Consider the following 25804-nt stretch of genomic DNA (forward strand, 5'->3'; position numbering starts at 1 on the left):
GGGCCCTATTTTGATGACCTGTAGTGCACAGTGTAGAAAAAGTAGCACAACCACATTTAGAGCGTTTATAACTCCACTTTCCTATTGACACTGTGAGTAAATTACTGCCAATTAAGGTTCAGGCTACACAGTGGTTGTATTTAGTGGTGTAATGGCCATAGTTGGTTTGTGAACCCTATGGACCACTCCCCAAGGTTCAGCAAGCGTAAGGACAGTGCATTAGTTGCAAAATTTATGCAGTGGTGTGAAATACAGATTTACTGTCATGGTGAGATGTTTTTAAAGCAATAATTCCCTAAATATTGATGCAAAGTTGCAGTAAAAAATAAAAGCAGTTGTGCATTCACATGAAAGGAGCATGTTAAAAGCAGACAGCCCTTGCCGCCTTGCACTAGGCTGGACATACATCGGGTCCAAGCATGGAAGGAATCACTCCGAAATATCAGGAACTGAAAACAGAGTGTGCTTTGTGTTTTCTCTGTGCCATCCTAAGCCCATTGCCCCACATGATTGTCATTGTAGTGGTCACAGTATATGATACAGGATAGTACATTATATTATATTATAGTATATTATTAAGTGATCAATCTGCTGAGCTGTTTCACCAAGTGTGTGTTAGTCCATCATGTCATTTACAAATACAGAGTTGACTTTAAATGTATACTCTTTTACAAAAAACTGAACTCACAAAACACTTGAGCTCAACTGTCAAGTCTGAAGGAATTCCACAGAGATCTTGAGATCTAGCTTACTGAAATTAAACACATGAACACCCAAAGAAAGCAATACACTGAGAACAGCACTGTAAAAAGTCTGTTTATTCTCAATCATGAACACAAAATAATACATGCAAAATATATTACACCTTGATTTTCTAGAAATTCAATATAAACGTTTAAAAAAATAAAAATTTTATTCTTACATTGCAGTCATTACAGTATATGGAAATTTGATTTTGTATATATGAACTAAACAATATCCATGATAGTATATTATACAGTAGAAGTAGTAGCATAAAACATTTACTTTTTTTCTGGTTTCCTTTGAAAACTATTGTCTTTTCATTCTGAAGTTAGAACTTGGTTTCTCGTTCTGGTACCTGTTAAGGAAAAGGAGGTTTTGAGTCAGTCTGTTTCACTTTCAGTGTACTTTTTAAATTATAGTGTACAATCACTGTGATTATTCAGGGATTACAAGAGATCTTTAACATCTTGTCTATTTTTTTTTCTTTTTAACATTTGGCATTAGTCCCCTGAAATAAGTGAATAAGTTACATGAAATAAATGCAATTCAACAAGACAAACGCACAAGTGACACCACATCAAGCACACCTTTTTACTCATTCGTGATACTCACAAAGGACATTTTATTGGAATGTCACACAACCAAAGGCTCCAGCAGATATCGATATTCTAAACATTACGGCACAGTCAGTGTACTCGTCATGGTGGTTAACACAGGAATCTTATAACCCACATAACCTTACCGTCCACCACTAGATATGTATCATGTTACCAATTTTCTGTAATAATATGAGAATGTAACCTCAACATTTTTGAGTTGGTGTCTATTGTGTGCCATTATTACGGTAAACAAGTAATAATTGTGGACTAATTGCTGTCTGAGGTAACTGGAGTGTAAACGTAATTTCTCCATTGTGAGATCAATAAAGTATATCTAATCTAATCTAATCTATTCTGCTAAGTATCAGCATTACTGTTTATTAAGCATGTTGGTTAATAATAATCATAATTATCGTTGTTGTTATTTATTTCAATTCAATTTAGCGCCAAATCACAGCGAAAGTTGTATTAAGGCACCTCACACGGAACAGTTCAACATAAAAAATTAAAATGAATTTAAAAAAAAAATCAAATACATAGAAACATAAAAGAATAAAACAGATAAAAAATAAAAACTATTCATAAGAAAGAAAAGAAAAATAGGTTTTAAGTCCTGACTTGAAAATGTCCACGTTTTGTTTTGCAATTTCTGACTAAATGACCCAGAATTAAACAATTGTATGTCTTGAGCACGTGATAAATGAGTCATTTACTTTGTACCAACTGAAAATAACCTTTTACAGTTTCATAAAAGTAAGTTGGATTCAAGTTTTAGATGTTCTCAGATTCAACAGTGATAATTACCAACACTCAAATGTTTAGGAAATGGAATTCTAGGATTAACAGGATTAAAAATGGTGATTTCAGGAACGCGACAAGCTAGCCCCCCGTTGGTAAAGATGTACAACTTTGATCCTGATTGCTGAGCTTTGATGCTGATTGCTTTGATCCTGTAATCATGTTCAAAAGAATTAGAAACAAAGGTCAGCGTTAGGGATCAAAGTGAGAATCCATCCATTGATAGTAGAGAAGCTTGAATCTTCGACTGGTCTGGGTTGCTTGATGCGAGGACGTTTCGCTTCAAATCGCAGAAGCTTCCTCAGCTAAAATTCTTGCTCTGGTGGTCTGACTTCTGTCTTGACTCTTGTAGAGAAGAATAATCAAGAAGTCACAAAAGCTGGAGTTTTAAACCTAACCAGACCCCTTCTACCGAGAGGCAGACTGCTATAGGCTGGTGACTAAACAATAGCGCTAATTAGCACCTATTGTGCTCTAGTTAGCACCCTTCTAATGACAGGGCAGCTGTCCCTCTCCTGATGGCTCCCTTGACGACTCTGCTGAGGAATGACTCATTACCATGAACAAAAGACTGAAACTGCTTTGACCTGAGTACCCCATTGTAAACAGGGGATAAAGTGTGTCTCAGACCCCCTCCCCGGTTAAGGCTGGGTTTCAAACATTTCACAAAGAATGCCTCCTTGACCCCTCTCTCAAACCATTTCTTCTCTCTGGCTAATATTTTAACTTCCTTGTCCTCCAACGTGTGGTTAGTGTCTTTAAGGTGGAGATGAACTGCAGACTGAGGTCCACTGGCGCCCTCTCTGCGGTGCTGGTTTCAGGTCAAAGCAGTTTCAGTCTTTTGTTCATGGTAATGAGTCATTCACGTCATCAGCAGAGTTGTCAAGGGAGCCATCAGGAGAGGGACAGCTGCCCTGTCATTAGGAGGGTGCTAACTAGAGCACAATAGGTGCTAATTAGACCTATTGTTTAGTCACCAGCCTATAGCAGTCTGCCTCTTGGTAGGAGGGGTCTGGTTAGGTTTAAAACTCCAGCTTTTGTGACTTCTTGATTATTCTTCTCTGCAAGAGTCAAGACAGAAGTCAGACCACCAGAGCAACAATTTTAGCTGAGGAAGCTTCTGCGATTTGAAGCGAAACGTCCTCGCGTCAAGCAACCCAGTCCAGTCGAAGATTCAAGCTTCTCTACTATGGAAGCCACCTGGACAACTGAGAGCCTACACACATGCATTGATAGATAGAATGGATTCTTTGTTCACCCAGACTTCACCCCTTCACCAAATGCTATTGAAATCAGTTTCAGGTTGTTCTTATTCCTGCTTACAAATGAGCCAACAAATAAAAAAAATAAATAATACACTGGTGATTTACAAGACCTCCTTGGTTGGTGTATCTTACTATATTGACTATAATGATCATAGTGTAAGTACAGGGCAACCCTGCACCACCATCACACATACACACACAGATGCCCTGCCCCTAGGGGTTTTTTGCCAGTGTAATATACTATACTATGTGCACTGGCTAAGAGAAATTTCAATGACTTTTTAACCCCTTAAGCCCTAGAGCCCATTTCACCAAAATCACATACCCATACATTGTGATTTATTTCTCAGCTTGTACAAGGTCAAAAATGCAAAAGTTTGGATTAGCTAAAAGACAGGTCCTAGGGGATGTTGTGGATGCAAAAAAAAAAAAAAAAAATGAAAGTAAATAATACTTGGTAGGAGTAAATTAGGTTTTTTTTTCCCAAAAAATGAATTCCGATTTATGTCTTTATTTGCTTGGCGTTTCAGCTGTGGTTAGTTGATATGTGCTTGAAGTGGATACTTTTGTAGAGGAGACTTCGCTTGACATTTTGATGTATAATAAGTGTATGTTGGTGTCAGCATTGGTTAGTTATGAGTGTTCAAATGTTCCAAAACAGGGCAAGTCCCCAACTTTGGGGATTCTAAGGTTTAAGAGGTCAAGGAAAAAGAGGCGGATGTGATACGTACATTTCTGTCTCTGCTTCTCAAACTGCCTCCAGGATTGTGGACGGTGACTGTTGTTATGATCTGAAGAGTCAAAAGCAGATTAAAAAAAAAATCAAAAAAAAATCACTCGCAGCTCTTTCAGTTTGTGTCCTAGACAGTACCTAAAAGCTGTGGTTTAACTCTATTGCTGCTGTCTTTGTTCATCTTTACCTTTTCATAATGCCTCTTTTGTGCCGGCTCTGGATGTTTCTTGAGGATGTGCAGCATGGCATCATGTAGCGTCAAAAAGAAGATTGACGGCTGAACCTCATCATCAAAGAAGCAGCAGTGGTGTATTTTTTGCAGGATGTCAGCTAAAGACAAGGAAGTGTAAACTTGAGAGAACGTGCACTTGGAGCTTTTAAAGTTTTCACAGAGACTGAATAACATCACTGAAGCAGGTCCGTCTGCCAGCTACGTAATCACTTAAAAAAAAAAAAAAAAAAAAAAAAATCCAGAATGAAGGAAACATTATTATGTTGACAGAATTCACATTAACTCCATATTTTGCTTCCCAGAATAGTGATGAAGTTATACAGTGTAACCTGCTTCATACTTACCATCACAAGCCACTATGTAGACCTCAACCTCAATTCGAATGAGTTCTTTTAGCACCTGCCAAAGTCAGAAGTGATTAAACAAAAACAGCCTCTGTGAAATAACGGCCGTCATTGCTGCCATAAATGATCCACTCACCGTTTTGAGTCCCTTCAGACCAGATATGTCCAGGAAGGAGACGGCAGAGAAGTCCAGGATTAGGCTGTGGAGGTCTACTCTGGGAACACTGATGTTGGCAGGAAGCTTGGCGTTCCAGTCAATCCGGACAGGAAGGTCTTTGAAGTCAGTCGGTTGGTCCAGTTCCTCTATGTTTTTCTCATCCTCGGATTCTTTAAAGGGTCCACATGATGTATTCAGGAAGCCGTTCTGTAAAGTAAAATTGTTCAGTCATTATGTCATTGATTAACTTTGTCAAGGAGGTTATGTTGATCACTAGAACCTCCTTTTTTGATTAGCAGAAGTAACTGAACAGATTTTCGTGCCAAAGAAGAACTCATTAAATTGTGATAAGAATAGAGATAAAGATGAGCTAGCTCAGTGGGACTACGTGCCTGTCATTGAACACAACCTTTCATCTGCATTGTCCCAGTCCACACAACTGTAAATGGGTATCGGTCTTGGCTGAGGAAGTAATCTGGCATCATCCCATCCTGGAGGAGTATAAGACTTGTTCGGGTATAAACACAGACCTCTTCCTATATAGGCTGAAGTAAGTCCTATGTAATATATAGGACTTACTTCTTTTTTAGTCTATTTCACTTCATAGAAAACGATTCAATTTGATTTCAATTCACTTTCAATTTATATAGCGCCAAATCACAACAAAACTGCCTTAAGGCGCTTCACACAAGTAAGGTCTAACCTTACCAACCCCTATAGCAAGCACACGGGCAACAGTGGTAAGGAAAAACTCCCTCTGATGATATTGAAGAAGAAACCTCAAGCAGACCCGACTTAAAGGGGGTGAGCTGCTGCTTGGGCCATACTAGCAAAAAGGTTTACAATACAGAACATAACACAACAACAGCTGATGCAGCAACAACTTCTTGTTGAACAAAACAAAGTGACAAATCACTTTTGCAGTCAAATTATTAAAAGTGGCATGTACAGTATCTTATGTGTGTGTGTGTATATATATATATCACAAACGTGTCCATGTTCTGGTAGCAGTACTTATCAATGTTGCCATGTACATCTGATGGTTTGCAGCCCAAAAGCAGGTTAAATTTTAAATTTAACCTTTATTTAACCAGGTTAAGATCGAGATCTCTTTTACAAGGGAGACCTGGACAGTTCTTAAAGTTTCCAATTCACCTAACCTGCATGTCTTTAGATGTGGGAGGAAGCCGGAGCACCTGGAGGACACCCATACCACCATGGGGAGAACATGCAAACTCCACACAGAAAGGCCACAGGTGGGAATCAACCCCATGACCTTCTCGTTGTGACGCAACAGTGCTAAGCACAAAGCCACTGTGCTGCTGCCTCCGCTCTCTCTCTCTCTCTTGCTCTCTGTCTTTCTTGCTCCCACTATGTCTCTGTCTGGTAATCAGCTGTTGACGGGGGCGTGGCACAGCGTGGTCAGCTCCCCCCCTGCTAGATTTTGAATGACTTAGTGTATCATAAAAAGCAATGTAGCTGAAGTATACATAAAAATCCTACTGCAGCAAACTGTGCCTCATTCATTTGCCCTGACACACCCCCTTGCAATACCTCCATGCCACCCACTTTGGAAACTATGACTTCTTTTTTTTTAACCAGTGGTTTCCAGACTTTTCTTTTGGAGACCCCCTATTTGAAAGACTGAGGTTCCCTAACCTGAGAAAAATGCCTACACACACACACACACACACACTTTTTGGTTCCTCTTTTTCTTCTTTCTCCTCCCTTTCTTTGGACAGTCATGTTATAATTGCTATTGATTATACAGCAAGTGAGTTATTATGAATTAAAGTAACATGCACTTCTAATTTTGACAAATTTAGAGCAGACAAAACTTCACAACCTCCCCATGATCTTTGGTAGAGGGTCTTAGACCCCAGATTATGAACCAGGATTTTATATAATACTAGAATAACAGCAATGTTTAGCCTACGTGACTGATGTTACATAGTTTTTTATTTTTTTGTAGTAGTAGCAGAAAGGTCGTTCTGCCTGAGCTGATAAATGTTCTGAAAAACAAGGAGCAATAATAATATGTGTGTAAAATCCGAGTAGTGACTTTTATGACATTGTGAAAGTGTTTCTAGAGCAAACGTGCGCTGTTTTTATCACTGAACAAGGTCAAAGTCACGACTTACTGATGTCCATTGCAGGTCACCTTTCTTCAGATGTTTTCTGATCATTCTCAGTGCTTTATTTCTCTTTCTCAACACTCTCAAAGGGTTAAATCCAATCTGAGGAGACAGCGAAGTATTGTATGAAACACACATAAGAGACAGAATCAAGTCGAATATGTCTCACACTTGTATAAAATGACCTTTTCCAGTCTGTCTTTTTATGACATGGGCTTTTTTTTTAACTTAATTTTTATTTACTTTTTATTAACAACAGTGCAATGTGTACAATTCTGTATCTGTGTATACTCAAAATGTTAAATGTCCACTCCCAAACATTCAAAGAAGGTGGGGAGGAACGCTGATAACATCATCACTCAATGACTGCAACAAAAGGTTTAAACAAGCAAACAAAAATATGTGCAGTATGTATTACAGAATGACTTTGGGAGTTCTACCGGGAACATTTGAATTAAATAAATAAAGCAGCCTTGGCAAAACATTCATACGAATACTTTCAACACAACCAAGCAGAGAGAGAGGGACCACAGACCATCATTCCAAGTCATTAGTAATACACCAAATCATTTTACCATAATTCCCTTCACAGAGATTATGTAGAGTTGGAGGAATATAAGAAGGTATTTAATACCTTCTTTAGACCATTTAAATCCACTCTGGGGTTTTATGTTCTCTGGAATCCTGCCACTGATATCCATAGCCCATGTTTTTTTTTTCCATGATTACCTTATTATATCCTGAATAATACCTATGCTGAGAAATTAATTCCTGATATTGTTTACATTGGTTTTGTCAGATATAATAATACATCATCAGCATATAGTGATATTTTATCATCTTCCTTATTTATGGCAATTCCTTTTATGTTATCATTGTCTCGAATAAGATGGGCTGGTGGTTCAGTGCTAATGGTGAACAGCAGGGGGTGATAGAGGGCAGCCTTGTCTGCATCCCCGTTCCAATATGAATTTCTCTGATCTACACCCATTGACTTTAATAGTGACTTGTAGAGATGAGTATAATGTTTGTATGCAATTTATAAAATTAGGGCCAAATTTAAATGGCTCTATGTGTGAAACAAATATTGCCATGAAACCTGGTCAAATGCCTTTTGAGCATCTAGGGATATAATCATTGATTCTGATTTCTGTCCTTTATGATGGGTTGTTATGTTTAATAGGTGCCATAAATTGTCTCCATAGTATGACCCAAGGATAAATCCAGTCTGATCAGGATGGATAATTTAGGTGATTACCTGATTAACTCGTCTGGCTAAAATTGCTGTGAGTAGATCCACATTCAGTGACGATATTGGTCAATAGGAATGGTAGTCAGCACGGACTTTACCCTCTTTATGTATGATTACGATGGTTTCTTTGGTCCAGGATGGTGCCATAGTTTTGAGAAACAATAGGGGAGACAACAGATCTTTAAAGTTTTATAAAACTCAATTAGCATATCCATTTGGTCCAGGGCTTTTGTTACTTGTTTAATCTCCCATTCCTCAATAGGCTCATCTAACTCCTTAACTGTTGGTTCTAGTAGATCCATCAATTTTATACAGTTTAAAAACTCCATGGTTTTGCATCATCAATACACCTATCTTTACACTTAAATAAAGATTTGTAAAATTCTGCAAAATATTCAGATATTTGTTCTTGTTTTGTGATGTAGGCACCATGGGATTTTATTCTCTATACTATATTGGTTATGACATGGACTTTTAAAGTTGTTCGTCTTTATGGCACCTTCCACTGAGTGAGGTGTAGTGTTTGAAACCAAGCCAGTTAAGTGTTTTTCACGGATATGACCTTGATTTTAAGAATTTTATATATATACATTATATGTCACGGAGACTTACAGCTTCCACAAGCTTATTTCTAAAGAACTCAATGTTGGCAAAGAAGATTGGTGATGGTATCCTGAAGATCTTCACGCCATCTGGCTCATAAATCTGCAGAGATGAAAAAACAAACAAACTAGATTATAACCAAAGTTGTTGCCAAAACCACATTAACATATGGGTCTTAACGGATGAATGTGAGAGCATCATATATTGTTTCTATAATAGCAAGATACTTATATTGAGACACAGACTCAATTTCAAAGCTCTTCAAGGTGGTGATAGATTGGAGATTCACTGCTTTTAATTTTGTATTTGAGAACAAAATGAGTTCAGTTTTGTCAGCATTCAAAACAAGTTTTATACTACATAATGTGTTTTGCACAGTATTAAAACCAAGTTGGCAGGAGTGAATTTGCTTTGCAATCCCCTAATAATTTAATATTAATTATAACTAATGATATGACCATTTTACTTCTGAAGCACTTATAATTCATATTGATATTTATTTATTTTGGTATGATTTTATTTTTATTTATTCATTTATTTTTTGTTGTTGTTGGTTGTTTGTAATATTGCTGCTCTTGGCATTTGAATTTCCCCTTGGGGACAAAAAAAAGTTTTTTGAATTGAAGTTCAGACTGACATCCTGTCCTGGTTGTACCCCGCCTTGCGCTCTATGACTGCTGGGATAGGCTCCAGCCCCCCGCGACCCTTCATTGGACTACGCAGTTGAAGATAAGTGTGTGTGTGTGTGTGTGTGTGTGGTGTGTGTGTGTGTGTGTGTGTGTGTGTGTGTGTGTGTGTGTGTGTGTGTGTGTGTGTGTGTGTGTGTGTGTGTGTGTGTGTGTGTGTGTGTGTGTGTGCGAATTGAAGTTGTAGCTGTCAAAGAGCTTGATTTGGTGTGGGTGCAGAGCAGTAAATCACTGTATCATTGGCATAAAAGTGAAAATTTATATTTGGGGACATTTTGTGCAGGATCATTGATATAATGAATAATATAATTGATATAATGAAAAGGAGTGGTCTGAGGACTGATCCCTGGGGCACACCTTTAGAAACACTAATAGCGCTAGAATTGCAACTTTCTGCCTGCCCACACTGTCTGACAGCCCTATACTGGTGAGTCTTTGCTTCAGTGATGCATGATACACAGTCTGCTTGCTATCACAGATTTTTTTTTATATAAAATCATTAACTATTTTTAAGGCTGCTGTAGTTCAATTGATTTTTTTTTTCTAAACAAGAGTGAAAATTGCAAAAAAATAATTGTTTGAGATAAACATTATTTCAGTTGTTCACTCACAAGGGACTCATGTCAAACAATGTGGAGACAACAGTAGAGTTTTCATGACTAATTTAAGAATCATACAAGGAGCCAGAGTCAGTGAAATGCTCATTAAAACCAATGACGCAGTTCAGCCTTATCAGAGATTTTACCAGTCCTTAACAATGCATGAATGAAGCTCTGTACTATTTTTTTTTTATTTCCAATTAAAGATTTGATTGTCTTCCAAAACTCCAGGGAATTGTTAAGGTTGTTTATAGTTTCTGTGAGGAAATGATTATGTAGATTTGGCTTTTCTGACTGCAACTGTGCATGAATTGCAAAGTTTGTTCTCCTGGCTTTTGCCCAATTGTTGTGTGGGCCGCCAGAAGAGGAGGTACTGCTGGCCCACCACCAGAGGGCGCCCTGCCTGAAGTGCGGGCTTCAGGCACGAGAGGGCGCTGCCGCCACGGACACAGCCGGGAGTGACAGCTGTCACTCATTATTTCCTGACAGCTGTCACTCATTCATGCCTCATCATCTCACTCCATAAAACCCAGACGTCATCTCCACCTCATCGCCGAGATATCGTACTTCTATGGAGGTAACCTTCTCAGCCTGCAGATTCAGATACGTGGTTACGCAGACGCTGCACGAGTGTGTGTTAGAGGTGGAGGTGGCATTCCCACCGTTGTTGTTACTGGGTGTACACACACCCACACTTGACTGTCTTTGCTCTTCGCCAGCAGTACCAGATCCGACAGTCGGGGACGGTGATCACCTGGGAATTCGGGACTTGGCGGCTCCAGTATTCACCGGGTTCGGTGGCGGCGGAAATCGTGTGGTTCCGGCTCTTCTCAGGACAGACGTCTTCTATCCTCGAGCCTGCCCACACGTCACCTTTGTGGATTGACTGTTATCAGATCCTGAGATTGTCTGTGTATTCGTTGTGCACCTTCACAACATTAAATTGTTACTTTTTGGCTCATCTATTGACCGTTCATTTGCGCCCCCTGTTGTGGGTCCGTGTCACTACACTTTCACAACACCAATGCCACAATGATGCACGTGAAGCAGGTTAGAGGAATCTGAAATGAACCATGCACTGCTATGCCCTCTTAATCTGTACTTTCTAATGGGTGCATGTTTGTCAACCATTTTTCTAAAACCATCATGGAAGAATCATGTTGTTTTCAACATCAGCATTAATATTAGTTGTTCCTCAGTCAGTGACCATCATAGGTCACTGCAGAATTGTAAAATCTATCTATACATACAGTCAGTTTTACTACACTCAACAAAATATAAACGCAACACTTTTGGTTTTGCTCCCATTTTGTATGAGATGAACTCAAAGATCTAAGATCTAAGATCTTTTTCCACATACACAATATCACCATTTCCCTCAAATATTGTTCACAAACCAGTCTAAGTCTGTGATAGTGAGCACTTCTCCTTTGCTGAGATAATCCATCCCACCTCACAGGTGTGCCATATCAAGATGCTGATTAGACACCATGATTAGTGCACATGTGTGCCTTAGACTGACTTTGTGTTCTTGCATCAACTCATCATTTTCTGTAGAGTCAGTGAGAGTGAGCACAGGAAGTCGATTTGTTACATTTAGTGCACTGTTCGGAACACCAACCAACTAAACAAATCTTTGACAGGAAAGGGATTCATTCATCATTCATTCAGCTCTGAACGAAGCATTACTGCAAAACTTTCGGGAATTGACTTACTCTGCTAAAGTCCTTTCGGTCTTTGTAGATATCAGTTCCCATGATGTTGGCGAGTACACAGCAGCGAGGGCTAGAAAATTAGTAAAAATCAGACAATCAGCTATCAATTTCCTCAAAGTGGAGTGCAAGAATAGAAAAATTTTTATTTTTAATTGAACCACTTGAAAGTGTTCAGTTTTGTAGACTTGAAAGAAATGTCAAATCTTTACGCAAAAAGATTATTCGTTACTCTGACATTAAAAAGTTTTGAACTTTTGGAAAGTATCAGTGTCGAAATACTGACAATTGAACCCTGAGAACGACACTGATTAGCTCGATACCAAGGCCTGCAGCCAATCCAAGATCCAAACCCAGGATGACAGATGCCACACATGTACCCACCCACACCACCTGGACAGAGAACAACAAGAAATAAAAGCATTGTTGAAAGGGGTAGCACAAATGAGATTTTGTATTATATGGCTGCACTCTGAAGTGTTTGACATTTACACAGTCTGGTTTGTCCCTTCTCCACAGGTACAGGATGTCTCTGAACTGCATCAGCATGCCTTTGAGGTTGACGATGACCACTGCACCCAACACCGACTGTTAGAACAACGCGGTAAAAGGCCGGATCAAGATTAGTACAATAATTTAATTCACACATTGGGCATCTTTCTGCAGTTTGAGGTCCTTCTGAACTCAACCTTTGGTAACGGCTCCAATAAGAATCCAATGGCCAAGGTGACGATCATCACAATGATCGCTGAAAGTAGTCCAGCCACCTGAAAAGGACAGAAGTCATGATTACACTGAAGAAGCACACACCTTTTAGTTCTCTGATTGTTCTCTTATGTTGTTCTCTTAAATTGCAGCTGTAGTAAAGAACAGCTTTTATCGTTTAAGGCGTTTGACTACAGTGAAACCTTTTCTTTCTAGGCAGCATTTTGCGACGGTAATTCATGCTTTTGTTTAATTTCGCTTGGGCTACTGTAACTCACTTTATGTCGGAGTCAGTCAGTCACTGCATTCCTTTTGACAGGAACTCAAAGGAGAGAGCATACGACCCCTGTCTTGGCCTCACTTCATTGGTTACCTGTATATTTGAGGGTTCATTTTAAAATTCTTCTGTTTGTTTTCAAGTCTGTTCATAGTTTAGCCCCGTCGTACCTCTCTGGGCTTCTTCACTCTTCCATACCTTGTTGGCCTCTTATTTCGGCTGATCAGTTGCTCCTGGATGTACCGAGATTTAAAAGGAAGCTCAGATGGGACAGGGCCTTTTCTGTTGTTGCTCCTAAATTGTGGAATAGTTTGCCTTTGGGTGTTAGAGAGGCACCTTCATTGGCCACTTTTAGGGGTCATCTTAAAACCTATCTTTTTTCTTTGGCTTTTGACGGCAGCAAGACTTAGTTTTTAGATTTTATAGTTTTTAAAATTTTATATTTATTAACTTGTTTAAATATATGTTTTAAATGCATGTTTTAGTGCACAGCACTTTGGGTCAGCTGTAGTTGTAGTAAAATGTGTAATAAATGTAATAAGGTCTCTTTATAAATAAAGATGCTATGGGATGGTATTTTGATGAACTCTTACTTTTGACTCTTTGCTTTTCCGGTTTGCTTAAAAAAACTGTTTGCATGTATGTAACTGCATATCTAATCACACTCAGATGTTTTCATAGTTATAAATGACTTTTTGTCTATGAATTATATTAGAATTTATGCATTTTCAAAGTGATGCATTAGAGTTAGGGTTAGCATGTGATGGATAGTAGCAGATCCATTGTTATGGTTGACCTGAGTCTTCCCTCCTGTGCTCTCCTGCACTGCACTTCGAGACAGAGCAGTACTTGCTGCAAATGACTTGAATGAAGCTCCAAAGATGTTGCTGACTCCAAAGGCGATCAGCTCCTGAATTCAGGCCAAACAGAAAACATGTCTTATCTGATTCCTGAGCAAACCTGAACATAACCATAAATCCTCATTGTTCTGACATACCTGGTTTCCATCTATTGTATAATCGTGTTTGACAGAATAGACCTTTGCTACAGAAAAGGCAACAGCAAATCCGACTATAGCCATCGGAAATGCTTCCACTGCCATCTCTTGGAAAATATGCAGGTTTGGCGGCATTGGGGACTCATACCTGACAATGAACAAGAATGTGTTATACGTCAAAAAATCTGCATAATTTTAACACGTTTGAGCAGTGTTTCAGACCATGTTTTTAATTATTATTCATTATAAAGAAAGTGCTGAATGTTGCACAAAAATACTAACAGTTTGGTCCATTTCAAAAATGAAAAGACACTGGGACGGGTAGTGTGGGGCAAACAAAAAGGGACACCAAAAGAGTGCAACATCTGCTCCTTAAAGGGTTGAGACACGATTCATGCAGATAACTTCTTTGTGATTCAGTGATTTTTATGTAAATTGTTCTGAGTTATTTTGACATGTAATTGGTTATGTCCATACCCTTTATCCATGACTAGCACACGAACCTAACACAACGTTCAATCCATGTTGGCTCTGAGCTGTTTGAATTAAACAATTATGACCTTGAGGTTGACATTTCAAGGTCACCCAAGGTCAAAGGTCACATGATGATGATGACGCTGATGATGATGTTAGGGTGAGCCCTATCAGGAACAGCTAAAAGAAGAAGAAGAAGAAGAAGAAGGCGGTGGTGGCCTGTGATTTTGACTTTGACCAAACTTTTTCTCTGTGGCCATCAATCATTCCACCAAATCTGGTTCACTTATCAAATGTTTTTGTTCACACATGGACAGAGACGCAGGACCGAAAACAGTACCCCATATGGTATGGTAATTGTGTACACAAATGTCTCTGTATTTATGATCCCGTATGGAAAAGAAATAGAAAAAACTTAGAAGACGTTACATGAATTCCAGTAATAAACTTTATGTTTGACATATGTTGTGCTTATAAGTCTCAGTTTGATATTACACATATCTACTAAGGATTCTGTATGTGGAATTACTGCCATATATTGTTCTTTTAAGTTCCCAATTTATATAAGTTACATATTGTACAAATTTACTAAGGATCTTATATCTGGTTTGACTGTCACATGCATTACTTACAAGTTCCAGATAGAACAGATACAAACTTTATAAAAATGTATGTATATCTTTTCCATATGGGATAATCTGAGGTGAGACCACTCAGACATGCCAGGAGAGAGATACATACTGTGCAGCTGAACAGACCATTACTATTAGCTTGAGCTATCAAGCAGAGTTTCTCACCCTTTTGGAATATGGCCAACCACCTCAATGCCGTATGTAGTCTTGAAGTCGAACGCATACGAAACTCCACATGTAATGACAGTCTAAGAAGTGACACAAATGTCATAAATAACATTCATCATGGCTCATATTACTAGGTTCAAAGTGATATTTATTATCTCCTGGTTTGCAGATCATTAGCTGTTTTCTAGTTTGACATGATAACTAAGTGACAAACAAGTGTGATAAATCTGATTAACGATTATTACCGACAGATGTGTCCCATGCAATCATATAAAACATTATTGCTTGCAGGGCCCCAACTTATGGAAACATTTATAAGGTTATTAAATGACATCTCTCACCATGATAACCTCGATGGGGATCGGCACAGGCAGCTTGGATTTGTATCGGTCATTTAGTTCTTTCACGATGAACACTACCACCATGATCACCAGAGCAATCACCACATCACAGGGATTGGTTTGGTTTATCTTTCCAAAGATAATCTTCAGTGTCTGCAGAAAAAAAAAAAAAAAAATCAGAAGTTACACCTTACCTTGAGATTGAAAGGATGACTGAGCCATATTTATTGATTAGGCTGATCTTTGCTGACATAAATGATGGAGAGCGGTCCACTGATGCCCGGGACTTGCAGACCCAACACAAACTTGAGCTGAGACACCAGGATGTGGATGGCAGCTGCTGTAGTGAAGCCAGACACAAGAGTGTCGGACAGATACATGACAACAAAGCCCACCTGCAGTATCCCCATCGCCAGCTGGAAGAGACAGAGAGGTTGTACTGTTAAAGTCATTTCATTCATGTTACATTCACATTACTGAATGAAGTGACATGAATCTGCCAAATTCAGTGTTTGGCAGTGTAGGTGGCTAGTATTAGATTTAACCAGTTCTCACAGCAATCACATTGCCAGAGAAATAGATCAGAATCCTGATCATGGACTACATATACACATGAACCAAATTTAGTACTAAAAATCAAATTTATTGTGCACACTATTAAAAAAAACAACAACTGTGCTACATGCAATCAAAAAAAAAAGAAAAAAAAAAAGAAAAAAAAGAATATCGCACAGTGTAAGTCACCAAAAATGTTTTGGTGGAAAATAAATGATTCAGTCCACTTCAGCTGCTAATGTGCACACAGTTTAAATAAGTCAGACTCAGGTAAGTAAAATTCAGTTAATGCCAATAGTATTTTCATGGCTGTTCAGAAGTGACACTTGCACATTTGACTGCATCTAGATAATTTTATTTATCTAGTGTTGGCCAGAAATGACTTGATGAATTTGAATTTGAAGAATTTGAAAGCACCTCAGTTTAAACATTCTTTCCTTAATTTAAGGGTTCATCGGTGCACTATGTGAAACAACTGCTCTGAATTAGAGCTTTTGTATGTTGGAGTAATTTATGCAATTGTGTGAGGAGGTAAAATCAATTCGGCTCAAGCGTGTAGAGTGGGCTGAATTGTCGTGGTGGGTGGGTGGGTGTGTTTAACCTGCATGAAACCGACAAGGAACGTCACTGTGGAAGCCACCAGCACTCTCTGGTCATCCCTTGTCAGGCCTTCAAACCCTGTAATGTTGAGGGCCGCGCCCTCGTCTGGGACGATCCTGGTCACCACTGAGCCGATCATGAGACACAAAACTGGGAACGGACCTGAGGGAAATACAGGGAGAGGAATCCCAAACACTCAGGCTCATGGATGAATGAACGACTATATGGTTCTGACAAACAGGAAAGTGGGTCTTACCCACTGAGATGTGTCTGGAGGTCCCCAGAAAGAAATAAATGATGACGGGGAAGAAGGCGGAGAAGAGTCCGTACCATGGAGGCAGTGAGGCCAGTAGACAGTAAGCTAGGCCTTAAAGACAGAGCAGGAAATAATGATATATCTACAGGCCGAGCACCAATGAATGGGCCAGACGGGTCAGGTCCACGTCACAAACAATTTATTTGTGCATTTTATGCAGGCTATAAATACAGAGCACAGTTAAAGGGCGGATTAATTCATTGCCCTGCAACATGCAGTTTGAGCTGCAGATATTTACCTTGCAGGACAGCGACAAGTCCGGTGCTGATACCGGACACAATGTCACTGAACAGCCACTCTTTGATTCGGTAGATTTTCATCCAGGCAATAAACGGCAGAAGGGAGAGTGCAGCGTTCTTTGCTCGTTGAGCATCACATCTATAACAACAAATGAATAAATGGCACTAAAACGTATAATGCATGTAAAACATGTAAATGGCAGCGCACTAAAATCTATTTTGATGAACGTCTTACAGTTACACACAGTTGGGGTTTTGACATTAAACATCCTGAAAGTCTCAAACCTTCATAGAAATTCTCCTGCTACTGAAACGGTTAATTTTAAACCTCTGTGACATGTGTCATGAAAATCCAAATCTGGATTCCTGCTTGGTCTGTGAGACCCACACAGTCTGTGGGAAAAGAGCACAGCAAGAAGCAGCTACTTTCCATTGAAAGAAACGGGCACAGAATCACAATTTATACGAGTAAAGACTTGAAATGGTCTTTCTTTTTTGACCCCTTTAAAGTGTGACTAAGATATAATTTTTTTTTTTAAACAACCCAAGTCCTGTTAAGAGTGCGCTGCTCAGCTTTGATGGTGGTTTGCAAGAAATTATTTTTATTTTATTTTTTTTATCTTTTTTGAAAAAATTAGTTTAGGAAGGAGGGAATGACAATGAATAGGGCAGCTGTCCACACAGTTACCAGTTAAAGTGAAAATTAAAAATCCACCATACGTTTAAAATAGCAATAAATAAATACATTTCATAAAGTAAGTCCCTTCGGCTGCTCCCTAGTCTTCACTCAGTCACCCCAGCAGATTCGAGGTGGATCTGCATATTGATTTGGCACAGGTTTTACACTGGATGGCCTTCCTGACACAACTCCACAATTACATGGTGAAATGTGGTAGGGGTGAGTATAATAATAAATAAATAAAATTAAATTTAAATAAATAAATAATGGCAGCAACTTACTTTGTAATTGTTGGATTTGGCTGTGTTGTAACACTTACACAAATCATTAGTTTAACTTTTATATTGTTATTAAATCAAAATGATCTAATTAAAAGTTGTTTTCAAATTTAATTTAAACAGTATTTTATATATATATATAATCCAAGTGGCCTCTGCATGTGTGCGTGCATGTGTATGGCTTCCGTTTGGTGTGCTTATGTATTTATGTATTTTGAGTCAAGGATGAATGCTGCAAAGACGAAATGTTGATGGAACTAATTTTTTTTTGGAGAAATTAGCAATTTTATTTAACCAGTAAACAATGCACTTTGTACTGTAATGCACCATGGAAGTTTGGGGTTTTGGGTTTTAAATGATGTGACTGTGCTTCATGTTAGTTTAACAGTCTTGTTAGTGTTATTGATTTATTGTGCTTTTGTTGTTCAATTGCTTTAGTCAGTTTAGTTAACTGTCATGTTGTTGTTACCATGAGTGAAAAGAGTATTGCTTTTTATGTCTTCTGCGACGTCTCTGTTTATGCATGTGTAAAAATTAAAAGCACCTGCTTGCAGCAGACTGCAGGAAAAACTAAAAACTCTGCGTACGTGCGACTGGGGACAGGTGACATTTGTCGTTTGGTGTGCTTATATATTTTGGGTGAAAGATGAACTGCGCCAAAATGGAACGTTGATAGGACTAATGTTTTGGGAGAAACTACAGATATTAGCTTACAACAGTTAATGGACGTTCATAAATACATTCTAGATTCACACCCCATTCCAGCAGGGGCAGCAAATCATTTTTCTATTAAAAGTGTTAGTGCATGTGTGCGTGATTTTATTTAGTAAGTTCAATAAAAGTACATAATATAATTGTAAATACATAAAAAATACATGGATGACACAAGAAAGTGAAAACACTTATTTCCATTGTGGTCCATTTAAAAATGTCAAAATAGAAGTAATAATAAAATATACTAATAATAATAACAATAATACTGATAATAATAATAATAATAATAATAATAATAATAATAATAATAATAATAATAATAACGACAATAATAGTGTGTATATGATAACAAGAACCTAAACAATTTATAAATACATTAAGACAGTAAATTAACATTAAACGATTACATAATTAACAGGAAATAAAATGGTTGAGTTCCTCTTCTAAAAATTGTTGAGGTCTAAGTTTCTAAAAACATTCTGGACTCACTCGCCATTCCAACTCATTATGCAAGTTTTGCTTAATTTATTACCACCTATGAAAAATGTCAGCTACCTAGTTTATAAACACTACCCAATCTGGTGCCCGTGGATCCCCACGGGCAACACGTTAGTATTTATATAAAGTAAAGAAGTAATTTATTTTGAATGATATTATAAAACAATACAATGTGAAAGACCAAAGGCTAAAACATTTTGATACACATGTTCAAATAAATAAATAAATAATAAACAAAATGAACAAAGAATGCACAGTTCACAGAACAGAAGCATATTGCTGTCACAGGAGCAAAAAACCACAAACAAACAAAGGAAACAAACAACAAATACTTTAGTATCAGGTTATAACATGAAATGATGTTGGTAGAATTTGTGTTATTATGTAATGTTATTAATATGCTATGTTACAATGAATATAATATAATGATTTATTTATTTATTTATTGCACATTGATTATGTAGCAACATTTGCATTGGTCCAAGGAGAAAAAAACAAGGACCAAAACCTGAATCATCTTAATTTGGCCTCATGTCAGTCTTACAAATTGAAATAAAATCTGCTTAATGAGGTATAAAAAGCAAAATGGAATTGCTTTCTTGTGATAAATATAAGTTAATGACTGCATTACATTGAAAATTACAGATTATATTGGCACCACACAGAATAATGTCTCAAGAACCCAACAGAGTATGAGCTCCCCCTTTCCTCAGAACAAAAACGACATTATACAAAGTCCCATTTTTAGTTAAATCTGCACTAATCCACTGGTCATAAAAATTTCAACATTGGCCAAGCAAACCCACTTACATGAAGTACTGCTTGATGTGCTGTAGTATTGTTTTGCGGTGCCTGTAAATTTTTTCGTGCTCCTCTGCGAAGGACTCCTCCGAGTACAGCGGCCTGGCCACCACGTAGTTCTTCTCCACCGGTTGCATCATGTCTCCTCTGCTGCTTGGTGGACTTCTGCTACTTCTCTGTGTGGCTGTAAGATCCATTAATTACATTATTTTAGCCACAGGATCTTACATGACCTTTGAAGATCACTTATCAAAGAACATCAGCAGCAAACTACAAAAGTCCAGACCCCAAATAAACACATCAGCCAGATCAGGACTGTTCACAAGGAGCTCCAGGAGCAGACCTGCAGCAGAAAGGATTGGACTACAACGTAACTTGACTTATCCAAAAACTGATTTTCAGTATGAACGTTTGTTTTCTAGACTTTGAAACCCATACCCTGAAATTTTAGCCCACACCTGTAGAGTTCCAGCTCTGTGAAGATCAGCCAATGAACAAAACTACTCATATAGTATGTTCTTTTATTTTAAGTAACGTTCATATCCTGGAGTAATGTACAACACCTTACCTGATAATATGCCACCAATCCAAAGTTTCAGTTGGTTTCTACCCTCCTCTACAGATCAACTGGGCGCTCTAACAGTTTTGCCATCAATAAATCTTACTTCTGACGCTTATCAGGGCTGTAATTATTAACAGCAATCATCACGAAGTCTCTGCTAGATGGTCGCTTTATCCTTGACCATTGTTCCGACTGGTATCTGCGACTTTGAGCAAAGGCAGGATGGAAAGGACGTTGACAATGCAGGACAGGTCATTGTTATGAAGTAGAAAGCGTTCCAGGACCGCAAATGTTGGCAACAATCTTCAACAGTAAAATCGCTCTGTGCACCGCAGGAATTCTGATTATTTGAGGACAAGCCACCGAAACAAGTGTACTACAAAATGTATTTATCAAGTGAGTGATAAGAAACCGTGACAGGTTGATACTCTCACAGTCAGACTCAGCGGTGTGCGCTGTTTTCAGTGTGTATCAGGTGGAATACAAACAGGAATTACAGGAAAGTGTGTTAATAACCTCATGGGTGTGCTTCGTCCAAATGAAGTCCAAATAAACCGAACTTTAAAAGCCAAATCGCTGACCTCCAGATTTAAAGGTTCAAATGAGTTTATTACAATTACAATACAAAAGCTGAATAAAAGCAATTTTGTTAGTATCTGTTAATGGTGAAAACTGGATATTTAACACCACCAGCAGAGGCGTACGTGCTTGTGTTCGGTTCGGCTTCTGCATGACTATGTATGTATGTATCAACAAAATCGCTTAAGAACGCTTTATCTGGCTTTGATTAAATTCAGCAGAAACATTGGACCTATGGATGGTCAGAAGTGATTTTATTTCAGTCAGGATTGGTCAACGATCAAGATCAAATCTCCATGCCGATGCTAATATATAAGAAAAATGGCTTTTATGAAAATGGGTTCAGATATTTTATCCACACAGCATTTTCTCAACATGCCTAAGATTTTGAAATGTGGCTCTTTTAGCTTGTTTGATCGAGCTGAGGTGCTTAATGGGACAGTATCCTATATAGGTCCTGAGCCTCCAGTGCTTAACCCCAGATTCTGCAGCACAAAGGCAGGGGAAGGGGTGCTAGTCAAATGCAGGTTACTTCCCCCAGCCAAGACTGGTCCCCATTTACAGCTGGTTGGAGTGGGACACTGCAGATGAAGTGTCTTGTCAAACAGGTAGTATAACCAGAGTCTGCATATTAGCAGCCTGAGATTTTTGAAAAGTGGGTACGGCATAATGAATGAATGAATGAATGAATGAATGAATGAATTTATTCAGCACACAGACAAAAATGACAAATTAACCACACAGTGAAAACAAAGAAAACAATCTGACAAGGCGCCCATGTGACTGAAAGGGTGTGGGCAGAAGCAAAAGCTTATAAACGCCAACCCCTTTAACCAAAAGAACAAAAAATATATCAATCAATATTCAATCAATATTTTTTTTTATATAGCGCCAAATCACAACAAACAGTTGCCCCAAGGCACCTTATATTGTAAGGCAAGGCCATACAATAATTATGTAAAACCCCAACGGTCAAAACGACCCCCTGTGAGCAAGCACTTGGCTACAGTGGGAAGGAAAAACTCCCTTTTAACAGGAAGAAACCTCCAGCAGAACCAGGCTCAGGGAGGGGCAGTCTTCTGCTGGGACTGGTTGGGGCTGAGGGAGAGAACCAGGAAAAAGACATGCTGTGGAGGGGAGCAGAGATCAATCACTAATGATTAAATGATAAATATATCTGAATATGTATACATATATACACACCCATCATAACTGATACAAAATCTAAAGTAATCACTAAACTAAGATTACAAAACAAACATGCAAACAGCAGTGGGCCATGCACAAACCCACAAAACCAAAACAAAATCGATAAACCTAATTCATCATGCTATAACAAGTAATTAAATGATTTTTGAAGAGCCTTTTAAAGCCAACCAAGTTACCGAGCGACTTTATGTTATCCGGGCACAAATTCCAAATATTAATACCTTTAACAGAAACACAATGACTTTTTACTATAGTTCGAATCTGGAGTCCCTCATTTTGAACAGGTCCTGGACATGTTGTGGTAAAAGGTTATTTTTACTTTAAACATAATTTGTATTAAGCTAAATTTTAAAATGTTTAAACAGACAAACAATAGATTTGTTGGCTCACGATATGGTTTATTACTAATAATTCTTATGGCTTTCTTTTGTAGTAAGAATATTGAGTTTGTATTCATTTTGTAGGTGGTTCCCCAAACTTCAATGCAATAGGTCATGTATGGAATTAGTAATGAATGATATAGGGTAACTAATGACCGTTGGGGGAGGAAGTATTGTGCTTTGTACAAAATGGCAATGGCTTTTGACATATTTGATTTAACATCATTTATATGTTTTCCAACTCAATTTCTCATCAGTAAATACCTCAAGAAATTTTATTTCATTTACAAGTTTTCAATATTGCACACTCGTAAATTCCTAGATGAATTCCTGGGTTTATTTCCAAATATGATACATTTAGCTTTGCCAAAATTAAGCGATTATTTATTTGAATCAAACCATTCTTTGATAACTTTGCTTGCTTATCATGTTTGATCAAGCCAAAAATTTGTTATTGGGAGGTATGCAATTGGAATTGCACATTTGTATTTAGGTTTTAATGTTTTCACCAGTGATTTTCAATAAGCAGCTGTTGGCTGGGGTAATCGCTAACTCGTGAAGAAAATTCCAAGTTTATACTGTTTTCTATGATGGACTATTTATGTTCTGTCTCATTGATCAGCCAGTCTTGGCTCTCCTTTGTTCAGCTTGCCACATGAGGTTATAAATGTGTGTGTGTAAAGATTGCTGTCTGATAAATGCGGGAACAATGATCTCGAGGCCAGAGATGTTTCACTTATACAGTACTATACTGGTATCAATTAATAATAATAACTGAAGAGCCTGTAACCTATAATTTTTCATATATCGTTATGACATTTTTTACAGTGGAATCATATCCAGATAGGCAAGAACTGGTTCAATTTTCAAGGTCAAAGGTCAAAATGTTGGAAAATTGGAAAAATGACCTATTTCTAACATTGAAGGAATTTTAAAAAATTCATAACGCTGTCAAAAAAGGTTGAATTTCTTTCATATTTGAAAGCTTTATGTAGGATGGTATCCTTTATTGACTGACAAAGTTTGATCTAGATCTGATCCAAATGATATATTTTGTGGCCATTTAAATTTAACACTGAAAACCCCATTTAATGTATATTTTACATTATATATTAATGAAACATGCCCTGATCACTGTCAAATTTGAAAGTCAGGTGCAGACTGGCACTCACTATTGCCTTAAAAAGTCTGATCTGGATCTGATCCAGATTGTGGATTTTGTGGACTTTTGAATTTAATATTGAAAATTCCATTTGTTGTATATTTTGCATTATATCTCAATCAAAAGTGTTTCAATCACTCTCATTTGTGACAGGTGCAAACTGGCACTCTCAATGAACAGACTAAGTTTTATCCACATCTGATCTGTATTGCGGATTTAGCTTTTTTTTATTTTAACATTGAAAATCCATTTTGATCTATATTTTGTGTTATATTTTAGCGTATATAAGCCACTTCTAACAGGACTTTGTGAAAATTTTTCCAATGTAAAATTTTGTGGAATTGGAAAGTAGTGTTGGCAGAGATTTGCGCTCTATAAACACAGTGCTGTAGTTTTAGTATTTGTAGCTACAGAATTTTGGGACTGTGTTTCCATCTATCCTGATTACCGCCTTTTTTGGCAAATTTGTTGCATGTAGTTGATAGTTGTACATACAAAGTTCAAAACTTTTAGTAGCAACAACTATCTAGTTAAATATTTCTGATAACGTGACAACAGTGTTTTACATTCTCATGGAAGAATTTTAGGCCACTTATCATTAATTAATTAATAATTATATAATAATTATATATAATAATATAATAATATTATTTTATAATAATTATTAAGTATTTTTTATAATAATTAATAAGTATATCAAAGGGGGTTCAGGTGAGTCCCTGGACAAAGTTGATCCAAAACTTTCATTTTGTTTTGGTGCTTTTGATTGTTGCCATTCTGCTTTGGAATTTTCTGGAAGAGGTGAGAATTCATGGTTGGTCAAAACATTCCATCACAAGATGATGTTTTTCATGTCCAGTGTTATGTTGGCTTGCATGAGAAAAAGTTCCAAGTGCACAAATCTTTATCTCAAATATTGCGAGGTTAATTCGTGAGGGTTTTGGCAAATAGGAGTTGAATCATTATGTTTCTCTTGGTTATCAGCAGATCTCCCATGGATCCAATTTTTATCTCATCAGTTTAACCCTATTCAGGACTTCTAGGGTCCATTGGACCCCATGGCAATTGCTTTCTCCATATTGTGCTCACTAACGTCCTGAATAGGGTTAATAGTTACCTAAGGTGAACGAGGTCTCACAGCAACAATAAAGGGCCCTATCTTGACAATCTCTGGCACACAGCCTAAAGTGCGCAGTCCACGCTACAAGCATGTCTTGATTGTTAGTTTATTCTCCATGATGTACAGAAACAAAATTACATCCATTGTGCTGATGTCCAAATACTTCTGGACTTGACTGTGTACACCTCTGCCAATGCACAAAACCAGTTGCCGATGGGTAATTTAGTCACCAAAGCAAACACACATGAACCGCATGTCTCAGCAGTGAGAAGATTTTTATGCTGTGTACATTTTAAATAGTTACATTTTTTAGGACAAGTCTGAAAATGTGAAGGCTGTTTCTTCCCTTTCGGAAATGCTACCACAAAGCCAAATTCTTCAGACTTTCGTAATCATCCTGTAATGTGCACGTCGAGCCTGAAGTGTGAGACTGTAAACAGTATTACTCTTATCTGCCGGCATTATTCCACTGATATTTATTGTACATGATGGGTTCAAAGTCTGTGCCATAAAAAAAAAAATACCTTTGATGTTGCAGCAAGTGTGCTGTATACACAAGGATTTTATTGGAGATTTATTTGAAGTAGAGTTTATTATGAAGGATTTTTTTTTACATTTCCATTCAAAAAGTTTCAAAAAGATGTTATAGCTGTTAGGAC

At 37.8% G+C, this 25804-nt stretch overlaps 1 protein-coding gene across 2 annotated transcripts; it reads right to left on the minus strand.

The window, feature by feature from the left end:
- Nucleotides 1-803: 803 nt before the first annotated feature.
- LOC117504323 (chloride anion exchanger-like) lies at nt 804-20954 on the minus strand. Of its 2 annotated transcripts, none has more exons than XM_034163761.1 (21): nt 20702-20954; nt 20143-20309; nt 17163-17302; nt 16865-16975; nt 16610-16770; nt 15705-15869; nt 15454-15606; nt 15110-15192; nt 13839-13986; nt 13638-13751; nt 12549-12626; nt 12352-12447; nt 12146-12252; nt 11863-11932; nt 8872-8964; nt 7014-7109; nt 4852-5079; nt 4716-4770; nt 4327-4469; nt 4138-4197; nt 804-1099 (listed from the first exon to the last, which is right to left on the minus strand). In XM_034163761.1, the coding sequence occupies exons 2-21, from the start codon at nt 20271-20273 to the stop codon at nt 1073-1075; spliced, it is 2259 nt and encodes a 752-aa protein (XP_034019652.1). In that variant the 5' UTR covers nt 20274-20309; nt 20702-20954; the 3' UTR covers nt 804-1072. The 2 variants fall into 2 exon arrangements, with proteins under 2 accessions (XP_034019652.1, XP_034019651.1); XM_034163760.1 differs by having other exon boundaries at nt 20143-20317.
- Nucleotides 20955-25804: the final 4850 nt, after the last annotated feature.

Source organism: Thalassophryne amazonica, chromosome 22 (assembly GCF_902500255.1).
Source record: "Thalassophryne amazonica chromosome 22, fThaAma1.1, whole genome shotgun sequence".
In the NCBI taxonomy this organism is placed as follows: Eukaryota; Metazoa; Chordata; class Actinopteri; order Batrachoidiformes; family Batrachoididae; genus Thalassophryne; species Thalassophryne amazonica.

What these genes read in the sequence shown, in the direction of transcription:
- LOC117504323 (XM_034163761.1), bottom strand. Translation starts at nt 20,273, where the DNA reads ATGATGCAACCGGTGGAGAAGAACTACGTGGTGGCCAGGCCGCTGTAC. An exon ending in GACCGCTCTCCATCATTTAT is followed by an intron (nt 15,607 to 15,704) that starts GTCAGCAAAGAT and finishes TTTTTTCTGCAG; the next exon opens with ACACTGAAGATTATCTTTGG. An exon ending in GAAATAAGCTTGTGGAAGCT is followed by an intron (nt 7,110 to 8,871) that starts GTAAGTCTCCGT and finishes CTGTCTCCTCAG; the next exon opens with ATTGGATTTAACCCTTTGAG.